At 41.8% G+C, this 12,065-nt stretch overlaps 1 protein-coding gene across 1 annotated transcript in view; it reads right to left on the bottom strand.

The window, feature by feature from the left end:
* Positions 1-12,065, bottom strand: part of DRC1 (dynein regulatory complex subunit 1) — a 74,928-nt gene that overhangs the window by 6,316 nt on the left and 56,547 nt on the right. Inside the window, exons 9-12 of the mRNA XM_004377689.1 lie at positions 9,649-9,783; positions 8,904-9,136; positions 2,467-2,579; positions 492-581 (exon numbers count right to left, since the gene is read on the bottom strand). Coding sequence (XP_004377746.1) covers positions 492-581; positions 2,467-2,579; positions 8,904-9,136; positions 9,649-9,783 — 571 coding nt within the window. The remainder of the gene's footprint in view (positions 1-491; positions 582-2,466; positions 2,580-8,903; positions 9,137-9,648; positions 9,784-12,065) is intronic.

Here is a 12,065-nt window from a genome sequence, read left to right as displayed (position 1 = left end):
AGGTGCAAGGGAGAACCCACAAAAAGCTGGGCTATGAGATACAAAAGCTAGCAGAGGAAGGTCACTGATGGGGGATACGTAAACAGTGCTGAGGCCAATTTGTTGCTTGGATTGTAAATAAAGAGAAGGATATCATGCTGAGCCCAGGGAAGCCCCAGAAAACCCCTGTCTACTCCAGGGCTGAGGCAATGTCAGAAAAACGTAAGAGCTCTCTCGGGCTGAGGCAGGCTTTGGTGAAGGATTGATTACCCAGTAAGCAAGGTACGTACGGGCTTACTTGTGCTTACGTACTAATATACAGTGCACAACTTCACCTGTTTTGCTTTGATGTGGTGAAACCCATGTGAAATTGTGCACTGCAGATTAGTGAATAAACACAAGTAAGCCTGTGTGTACCTTGCTTAATGTAAGCCCATGTGTACCTTACTTGCTTGTGAATCCACCCCAGGCTTCACCCCACCCCGGGTCCACTCAGAGCCAGGGAAACTCACTGAGAAGATGGCGTCCAACCTCAGCAGATAGCACTCGCTCTTCTCCAGGGGGAGGAGAAGGCTCAGCAGCTTGCTCTCAATCAGAAAACCCTGAGGAAAAGGAAGAAGCAGTGAGATACAGGTTTCAGAAACCAGTGCTAGGATCTGCAAGCTTCCTCTGCATAACCATCCAGGGGCAATTCCACGGAGCAGAGCCTCCAGGCATGAGACTTGGAGCAGCAGGGTCTCCAGAGAAGACCTTGCTGGGATGCCTAAGAGCCATTCTAGGGAGCAAGGCCAGGGACAAAGCCAATCCTCATCATGGATTTAGTCTGCACCCACCTCAAAAGAGTGCTAACTTACCATAAGCCATTGGACAAATACCTGCGTTCCCCATAGCAGTCCAAACCTGATTCAGTCACAGATTCCCATCTGCCCAGTGTCACTTCACTCAAGTTCTAATCCCCACATGTCTATTAGAACACAGCAGTAGGCACTGAGCTGGAGAGAGGAAGGCATGGAGGGAGATGAACATGCCACATCAGAACACAGCACACAGGAAGTGGAGGGGAGGAAGGTAGGTGAGAAACTTGAGTGCCCACACTGAACTAGGAAAGTCTAAGGGAAGGCTCCGTGGAGAGGTGGCCACTGGCTGCAAGGCTGCAAATAAAAAGAGGAGGATCTCCCGGTTCACCCCTTCAGGAAATGCCCTCTGTGGTTGGAGAAGGGGCAGTCAGCCCTAGCGCCAAAGAAAACTGTCCCTACTGTCCCAAGTAGACTGGAGGCTGCTGATCCTTGCTCTACCTCATCCACCCACCTTGTTGTTGTTGTGTGCTGTGCCATTGAGTCCATTCTGACTCATAGTGACCCTAGATGACAGAGTAGAACTGTCCCTATAGGGTTTCCTAGGCTGTACTCTTTACGGGAGCAGATCGCCAGGTCTTTCCTCCCACAGAGTGCCTGGTGGGTTCGAACTGCTGACCTTTCGGTTAGCAGCCGAGTGCTTAACCACTGCACCACCAGAACTGTAAAATCTAAATAAACACAGAGCATGTTTGGTAATAACCTGACTTCCAGCTGAACCAGCTCCAATGCAGCCTTGACTCAAAGTCTGATTGTTTTTGCTAATACACAGTCCAGATGTCCAAAGCCTAACATATGCAGCATAAGCTCAAACCAAGCTCCTAGAGAAAGGCCACTGGTCAGTTGTGGCCACATTACTTAGAGGTGGGGAGGTGGGTGCCCCTTTTACCTCAGAACAAGCGATATTTTAAGTTAATGGGCCTGTCAGCCTGCCTGCACTGCCACTTCCTGACCCACTAAGGGAAGAGCCATTTGCCAGATGGGCCAGTTCTAAGCCACCGTCTCTCTGTGAACTTCCTGCGTAGTCCAGGGGCTGTTCCCAGCTCTGATCCTTAGGGCTTGGCCAGTGGAAAGCTGGTCCACTCCTGACTCCAGGCCACATGTGGCCTGGCCAGAGTACACGGAAGTAGCACACGCAGATGCCTCAGCAGAAAGTCTGCTTCTCTGGAGGCAAGGCTACCCTACAAGAGTCTCTCTGCCTTGAGACTAGAGGAACCCCCAAAACTATGGCCCCCGGATGCTCTGTTAAACCAGAACTGAAACCATCCTGAAGCCCACTCTTCAGACAAAGATTAGACAAGACTATAAAACAAAAACTAATGCATGCGAGGAGTGTGCCTCTTAGTTCAATCAGATACACAGGACCAAATGGGCGGCTCCTGTCTGGAGGCAGGATGAGAAGGCAGGAAGGGACAGGAATGGGTTGAATGGACACAAGGAACCTGGGGTGGAAAGGGGGAGTGTGCTGTCACATTGTGGGGATTGCAACTAATGTCACATAACAATGTGTGTATAAATTTTTGTTTGAGAAATTAACTTGAGCTGTAAACTTTCACCTAAAGCACAATTTAAAAAAGAAAAAAAGAGTCTGTCTGCCGCAGCCCTGGGACCCAGCTTGGGAAGCCAATCTCACCGACTCATCACAAAGGAGCATCAGGATCTTTCTGGTAGTTTTTGCTGAAACTTGCTTTGGCAGGTCCAGGTAAGACTCTAGCTCTGACATGGTCTCTTCTGATCCCTCCTCTTCTGCAGAGGGATAGAGAGAAGAGAGAGAAAGGAAAAAGAAGATAATTTCTTGGCCTTGCTGACTTTGACCAACAGTCAAATGGCTTTCCTTCAGAAAAATTACCTCTTAAAAAGCTGTTTGAGGTAATATCACTGTCTCTTTATGCTGAAGAAAGTCTGTTATGTGGGGAAAAGGGGGCTGCGGGCCAGGGGCATAAAACACTCTATCTTGAGAACTCTGTCCTTCTCAGCCAGCCTATACTTCCTCACTTCTCCAAATTTCATCTCCTGGAAACATCATACTCAAAATCCAGCCATGAAGTAGGAAGTGGGAGGGAGAGTGTGAGCCTGCTTATTGTACTTTACAGACAATCTAGCAGGTTTACTATCTGCTTTCTAAACCTGCAGTAGACTACATGCAGCCAACTAAAAGGGGGCAGAAGTTCAGACTTGAAGAGTAAATAAAACTCACTAGATAGCATATACCCCAAAAAAAACCAAACCCACTGCCTTCAAGTTGATTGCAATTCATAGTGACCCTATAGGACAGACTAGAACTGCCTCATAGGGCTTCTAAGGCTGTAATCTCTACGGAAGCAGACTGCCACATCTTTCTTCCACTTTAACCACTGCACCACCGGGGTTCCTGGACAGAGTATAGAGAGAGAGAAATGAATGACTATGGCCAAGGATAGAACTTGAGAGTGTTAAGATATATAAGAAAGACTTCATCTAATGGGACATGATTCTGAGTCTTTATATCTGTATATAAAGCTGACCTGACATAACCTGACCTTTCAGGCTCTATTCAAATACTCTAAGTATTTGTTAGGCACATCTATCTGGATAATTACCATCTCCAAAACTAAAATAATGCCCTCCGCAACAGCTGTGAGTGTTGTTAGGTGCCGTTGAGTTCATTCTGACTCACAGCGACCCTATGTACAACAGAAGGAAACGCTGCCCTGTCCTGCACCATCCTCACAATTGTTGCTATGCTTGAGCCCACTGTTCCAGCCACTGTGTCAATACATCTCATCAGGGGTCTTCCCCCCAGCTATTCCTCCATAATCCTATTAACTCATTTCAAAATGTCAACATTCCTTTTGATCTTTCGCTCTCCCTCTACCAGTAAGTTTGGTGAATTCATTACTTACAACATTACTTACACATTACTTTTCATCCTTTCTTTGTTATTTCTACGGACAGCACGCTAATTCAGAAACTTTATATATCATATAGAAACTAGATTATCACAACCTTTGCAACTCTTCTTCCATAGTACTCTTTCTATCACAATTCTGATCATGGTCCTTGACTACAAGATCAAATCCAAAGTCTTTAGCCTTCTGTAACTTGGATTTAAGTTTTACAGCCTTATCTCCCCTCACACATCTATATAAATTCCTAGTTCAGCCAATCTGGTATTTTTAATACTACACAAACATATGCATTTTCCATGCCATTTCCTCCATCTGGAATACACTGCTGATTCTTTCAGATTCATATTAAACTTTACTGTTTCCCTGATCACCTCAACTATAAGTGTGTTCACAGAATATTAGAGCTGAAGGGAGATCATCGACTCCATCTGCAAAGTGTATTTTAAAAAATCATCTCCTCTATCTATACAGTTAAAATGATTTGGGAAACGAAGGCCCAAGGACAATAAACATACTTTTCTCTCTGAACATTTGGTTTTTTCAACATACGCTAGTCATATGGGCTTAGAGTTTAGTGAGAAAGACAAATTGCATATAAACTATCACACAAATAATTAAATTTTGATGAGTGCTACAAAGCAAAGGGAAAGTACAGTGTCACTGATGTGTCTACAGTAGGCTGGTTAAGGGAAGTGACGAGGCATGAAGTTAATCTAGTTTGGGATGATGGGGAAGGCTTCCCTGAGGGGAAACGGGAAAAACCTTTTGAGCAGGGATGAAAGAATGAGTAGGAATTGGCTCTCCAAAAATGTAGAACACAACAGGCGGAAGGAAAGCCCAGGGAAAACCACTTTCAAGGAACTAAAGAAGGTCTGGGTACTGAAGTATAATGGCTGAGGTGGGGTTTCAAGAGGTGAGGCTGGAAAGGGACAAGAGCGTGCTGGGCCTTGTAAGGTCATGTTGAGATTCTTGGTTTTACCCTAAGAGCAGTGGGCCTTGCATATCATGTTCCGAAATTCTTGAAGTCAGGACCAAAGCTTACCCTGAGAGGATAAGAGAAACAATTAGGGGATTAGAAAGAATTCCAGTTTTATTTCAGTTGAAACATCTTCTAAATCTCTATCACTCTTCTTTTCGCGTGTGATCTCACTCAAAGTCAAGTTTACAAAAAAAAAAAAAAAAGCATATGAACTTACAAATACAACCATTTCCAGTTGGTCCACTTGGCTTTGACAAGAGGGTACGTATGTATACCTCTAAACACTTAAGGGGGTGAGGGTCTGTTTTATTTTTTAAAAAAGCAAAAAATTCCAAATAATAACAATCTAATGAAAAGCTTTATTTCACTGTTTTGCCATGCTACAGTGCTCTACTTAATTAAAGTTAAATGTTCATTCTCTTGGCCTTTTCCCATGAGATAGATCCCCTATAAAGTAAATATTTTGAAAGAATATCAACAAAATTTTTCCAAAGGATTATTCTAATCTGAATTGCTTTTTCGTCTCATCTTGTTTATACCAGATAATAAATTTCAAATTGCAATGACAAATATAGCTTATTTCCTCTAAAACTGCATTTATGTCAAGGGTAAAATTTAAGGTGGCAAAAGGAGCCCTGGTGAAACAAATGGTTAAGCGTTCGGTTACTAATCGAAAGGTTGACATTCGAACCCACCCACCAGCTCTGCAGGAGAAAGATCTGTTGATCTGCTTCTGTGAAGACTACAGCCAAGAAAACCTTATGAGATAGTTCTACTCTGTCACATGGGGGTAGCTATGAGTCAAAATAACAACAACAACAAAGGTGGCAACGGTACTATGATTAATAAATGTTAAGAACAACAGCTAGAACTTTTTGAGTAATTTCTGTGTACCAGGTATTGGGCTAAACCCGTTGCCGTCTAGTCAATTCTGACTCATAGCGACCCTACAGGACAGAGTAGAACTGTCCCCACAGAGTTCCAAGGAGTGGCTCATGGATTTAAACTGCTGACCTTTTTGTTAGCAGCCGAACTCTTTACCACTCCGCCACCAGCACTCTAGGCATTGGGTTAGGCAACTTAAATACCTCATCTCATTTAACCCTAACGACAACTCTGAGAGGTGTATGTTATTCTCCATTTCACAGATAAGGAGATAGAGGCTTAGAGAAGCAAGGATTTTGCCAAAATACATACACCTTTGGTCTGAGCTTCTAATACAGCAGTCTCCAGTCACATGTGGCTACTGAGCACTTGAAATGTGGCCAGTTTGAAGTGAGACGTGCCACAGTGCAGAAAGCATACGGGATTGCAAAATCTTATTACAAAAAAAAACAAGAAAGTAAATATCTCATTAATAATTTTTAAATATTGATCACATGCTGAAATGACAATACTTTGGATACAGTGGGTTAAATAAAACATATTATTAAAAATTTTTAAAAGGGGGGGTGGCTGCCTCACCAAAGAATATTATCAGCGAGAACTGATAGCTTACAGCAAGAGCCAAAACATTTTTAGTTAAAATTTAAAAAATTTAAATGTTTTATATTATCTGAAAATGGGAATAAAAATCATTGTGCTACCCCAGGTTTTACTGGTTATTCAAAAGGTAAATGAGACAATACATTTGAAAAGTACAAGATATCACATTTCTGGTGGGAATGTAAAATAGTACCACCGCTATGGAGCAATATCCAGCAAAATTATGTAAGCATTTACCCTTTAATTCAACAGTCTCCCTTCAAGGGATCCAACCCAACCATTAACTAGCAAAAATATGAAAAGACAAATACACAAAGCTATTTATTACAGCACTATCTATAACAGCAAAAACAAACAACAAAAAACATCACAAATGTCCAGCAACAGAATAAATGATGAAGAAACAATAAATAAATTAAAAAATAAATTGACACTGTCACACAATGGAGTTCCATGTAAAAAAGGAATAAAGAATATTTCTTTTATTTTACTATATATAATATTTTCTTTTTACTATTATAGAATGGTCTCCAGGATATATTGTTAAGTGAAAAAAGCAACTTGGATAAAAGTGTATACAGTATATCCTTTTGTTTACCTAAAAAATGGGTCAATATGGATATACATATATATATATAATTTTAAAAGTAATGGAAGGATAAACTGTATTTTTTAATAGTTACTTAGAAAGGAGGGATGAAATAGGGTAGAGAGGGTGGAGAAGATAAAAGCTAGACTACTTTGAATATACCTCTGGAAATATGTAAATATTTTACATAATTATAAAACTAAACTGTAACAAAGCCATCCCTCACAATCAAAAGTAAAATGAAACAAAAAAACCTAAATGTATATCTAGTCTGTGACATAACCACATAGAAACTATTCCAAGTGGCTTTAAATACAGTAATCTGTGCATTACTAGTGGGGTATTATCCTAAAAACAAAAAGAAGTACCAAAATGTTTAAATTATTTTTAACAATCATTTGTTGGTGGTGGGGTTGATATTTTATTCTGAGACTGTTCTGCGGTATTATGGGAAAAGCATAAAAGTAACTATTTTGGAGTCATTGAGTACCAAGATTTTCAAGTTGGGAGAAAGAGCATATGCTGATGAGGTTAAGTAAAAAATCCTGGCATCCTGCTGATTAGGCAATATTAGTATGAACTCATTATTTATTTATTTTTTTAAAAAATCCTATACCCTAGCTCTGTCCACTGAAAAGGCTTAGAAACAATGACTAGCCCAAAACAGCGAGCACCACAGCACCGAGATTGTGGTTTCAAAATACCACTTCCTATTTAAAGAAACCAAGTCTCCTTGGAGAAATAAATGGTTGATTCCAGACTTCGGGCAGGAAAGTATAAGCTGAGCCTGGAACATCTGGTCATTCTGGAAAGCAAGGGAGAAATCAACGACTACTGGGATTAGGTTGAAAGGACCAAAAAGTAAACATGAGGAGACTACCATTGGCCAAAGCTGGAACAGTGTGAGAATCAGTAAGGATAACTGCAAAAAACTGTTTAAATCTATGTATTCATAATGATATTTTTTAAAAAATTAGTCATCTTCGGAAGATTCTAGAGACACAGCCCATTATTCTTTCTTCCTTCCCTCCCCCTCTCTCTCTCTTTCTTTTGCACACGTAGCCCTTTATTCCAGTCTGATCTTCCAGGTCCCGTCCCACCCCAGCTCATCGAGAACCATCCACCTCTTGAGCCACCAACACACTGAGGCTTGTCCTGGAATGTGCAGAGCCCACGCCTGGCCCTTGCTGATGCAGTGCAGGGGCAGGCTGGCAGCAGGCGGCTGGCATTCCATCATTCTTAAAACTGGAAAATAGAGGAAGGATAAACAGCTATCCTGCTTGTCCTGTGCAAACTGTAGCTCAGGGTAACAAATAGCTGATGAGGGGAAGATTCTCTTTGCAGAAATACTCCAGCTATTAAATGAACACGTAATGACAGAATTTAGAATATTACCATTTTACAACCGCTAATGCAATTAATGGATCTTAGACAATGATTAAGGGCCCCTGGCGGCGCAGTGGTTAAACCCTCGGCTGCTAACCAAAAGGTCGGTGGTTTAAAACTACCAGCTGCTCCGTGGAAGAGAGATGTGGTAGTCTGCTTCCGTAAAGATTACAGCCTTGGAAGCCCTGTGGGACAGTTCTACTCTATCCTATAGGATTGCTATGAGTCGAAATCGACCTGGCAGCAACGGGTTTTTTTTTTTTTTTTTTTTTGACAATGATTATCAATGGCTGCTGGCATCACAAAAAGAGAGACAGCCCGTCATTAGCTCACCCAATGGAGGTATACAACAGAGTACTTGCCAAAAATAAATTGAACCTGAATCTGAACAAGCCTCTAGCTCTAACTACAAGCTTACAGGTAATAGAGGAGAGACAGAAACATGTTAAAGGCCACCACAAGGATGCAATTAACAAAATTCAGACTGTGGAAAATTCTATCAGATAAACAACACAATTTCTTTAACAAATAAATACAAAGGAAAAAAAAAAGATGGAGGGCAAAGCTATAAATTAGAAGAGACTTAAAACCATATCAACCAATCATACTCAGTGGACTTCCACGCTATTAGCCCTCTTCCCCTCTCTGGACATCAGTTTCTTTATCTGTAAAATGAAATAACCTACCCTAAGATCTCAGAGGGCCCCTCCAGCTATAAGGTTCTACGACCCTGTTCTAGTTACCTGTTTGCATGAGCACCTCTTCTACTATTTCTGTGGCAGATTTCTTTGGTTGCTGAGAAATAGGCCCTAGATTCTTCAGGAACCAGAAATCAGGTGCTGTCCAGGGGAGTCCCAGATGATGGGTATGGATGATTCTGTCTACATCGAAGGCTCTGCCTATCAGATCCTTTGCTTCCTCTTCATTCATCAGCCAAATCTCCCGAAACTTCTCATCATCAATAAGAGCAAAATGCCTGTGAAGGAGAGTCACTGAGCATGGCCAGCTGACCCCAGGGACTGAACAGGGTCTCCTTAATTGACAGTAGGGCAAGAACATGAGGAAGAGCTGTGTTGATGCCTGGGCCTCACCCAATCCCTGTGCCACTGAGTCTCACCTTCACTAAACTGGAAGTCATCCCAACAAGTCTCAAGAAAAGGCAGCTGATGTGTGAGTAAAGGGGCTTAGGAACACACATGAAGGATTATATAGTGCCCCAGACGATGTGTGAGTAAAGGGGCTAAGGAACACACATGCAGGATTATATAGTGCCCCAGCTGATGTGTGAGGAAAGGGGCTGAGGAACACACATGAAGGATTATATAGTGCCCCAGCCGATGTGTGAGGAAAGGGGCTGAGGAACACACATGCAGGTTTATTTAGTGCCCCAGTCCAGCTCCATCTGGTGATAGCAAGTCTACAAGATCACCGCTGCTACCAAACTGGATCCCCACCACCTCTATTTTAGGGCCCAAACTCCTAAAATACCTCATAGCTCTCTGTAGCTCCTTAAATTGCATCACGAGGCGTTTGTAGTCTGAGGTTAGAGACTGATTCTCCTCCTGAAACTGCTTTATCTGCTTGGTATATCTTGATCTCAGGTTGTTAAGTATATCATGCAGTCTGGGTTGAAAGAAAAAAAAAAGTTAGTCTTCAGCTGAATAGAAGGTATAATCCACATTCCTCTCATCCACCTGACTCAACTCTACAACAAACCAGGGTCAGATCGGTGGAATAGCAGGAAACGCTCCCACATTTTCCAAATCACAGCTCCAGCTGCGATCAAGAAAGAAAGGCAGCAGGAGGTAATGAGACTGTTATGGCTTGAATTGTGTCCGCCAAAAATGTGTAACAATTTGGCTAGGCCATGATTCCTAGTATTGTGTGAATGTCCATCATTTTGTCATATGATGTGATTTCTTTATGTGTTGTAAATCCTATCACTATGATGTTAATGAGATGGATTAGTGGCAGTTATATTGATAAGATCTACAAGATTAGATAGTGTCTTAAGCCAATATCTTTTAAGATATAAAAGAGAGAAGCAAGCAGAGAGATAGGGGCTACCTCATACCACCAAGAAAGCAGCGCTGGGAGCAGAGCGCGTCCTTTGGACCCAGGGTTCCTGCACGGAGAAACTCCTAGACCAGGAAAGACGGATGACAAAGACCTTCCTCCAGAGCCAACAGAGAAAGAAAGCCTTCCCCTGGAGCTGATGCTTTGAATCTGGACTTCTAGCCTACTGGAATGTGAGAGAATAAACTTCTGTTTGTTGAAGCCATCCACTTGTGGTATTTCTAAGACAGGGACCTTCTGTAACTAAGCACATTTAAAACAATCCAGAAACCCAAACCCACCACAAGGTTGTCTCCTACTCAAGAGTATGATTGAGTACACACCATTTGTATTGGAAATGCAAACATGCAAGTCAGAACATCCAAACCAGAGTGTCCATATCTAGTACCAATCTCACATATTTACAGAATCTATCTCAAATATTTCATTGTCATTACTTAGATGCTCATTTCATTTCTGAAACAATAGGAAAAAAACTAACAACTGCATACCACAAGCCTATGATACACGGGTTCTCCATCCTCAAGGAGCTGATACTGTTAACAGGTCCAGTAAATCATTAATTCACTCCCCTTCACTCATTCATTCATTAAACATGAAATGTCTCCTTTGTGCCAGGGACATGTTTTAATATTGAATACAAACGTAAACAGAACAAGCCTCTACCAGTCCAATGACAGACAAGGACAAACATTAATTACGGTACAACAAGAAAAGTGCAATAGGAGAGTTTCACACAGGATGCTAAGGGAGCCCAGAAGTGAGGTACATAACTTATCCCAGCTTACAGGGAAGGGGCATGGTCAAAGGTTCCAGGACAGTGAGAAGCAGTTATAGTCTGGCCAGGAGCACTGTGGGTCCAGGACTCCACAGTTCACCACCTCACTGCCATAGGAGCTCTGTCCATGGAAATTCATCCCAGGAAATACCCATGACAGGCACAGCTTCTGCACTCAGAACCACACTTCAACCTTCAACCCACTAAGAGGTGTCTTATATCAATGTCCCCTTTACACAGGAAGAGAAAGGTTGAAGGCCAACATATTTTGAATTTTAAAAATTATAAAAAATAAAAATTTCCCTTTCCTAAGCATTATTCTGAAATAATCAGAAGGTTCCTAAAACACATTTATCACCTGTATTTTCATCCTCAAGAAAATACAAAAAAATATTTAACTTAGTCTCTGATAAAAAGAAACATCTAATGCATTTTCTTAACTACAGCATTCTAGGAGACTTTACATACATGGCCGTAAAAAAAAAAAAATTTCTTTAAGTTGCAGTCCCAAAGTTTTTTTTTATCAATATCATTCAGTAAACAACTTTCTATGAGGTTATCAAATCATCAAAGCTAATAAAACAAAAACGAACTCCAGGGGAGTAATAAAGTTCTGGGAAGGTACACAAGGAAGCTCAACAAAAATCCAGTCTTCAGTGCCTGAGCGGATGTTGAAGATGAAGGGGCGTGAAGCTGGATGACTGGGAAATGGGGAGGGAGGACCAGTCTGTTTCAGAAACTGTACACTGGAAATGACAGCGACTCTCCAAACTGAAATGTTACGTCAGCAGTTCCAGACAAAGAGCAGAGGCTAGGTAGGATTAGGGGTATGAAGTTGGTAGTCATCAAGAAAGAGGTGAGCAGGGGAAGGGTGGGGTGCAGAACTCAAATTCTAGTAAAAAGACCAGACTTAATGGTCTGACTGAGACTGGAGGAACCCTGGAAAGCACGGCCCCTGGATTCTCTATCAGCCCAGAACTAAAACAATTTCTGAGGCCAACTCTTCAGACAAAGATTGGACTGGACTGTGGGACATAAAATGATACTCGTG

This window comes from Trichechus manatus, unplaced genomic scaffold (genome assembly GCF_000243295.1).
Source record: "Trichechus manatus latirostris isolate Lorelei unplaced genomic scaffold, TriManLat1.0 scaffold00052, whole genome shotgun sequence".
NCBI lineage: Eukaryota > Metazoa > Chordata > Mammalia > Sirenia > Trichechidae > Trichechus > Trichechus manatus.
Note: the sequence above shows the minus strand (reverse complement) of the source record. Positions and strands in the feature narration are given on the sequence as shown.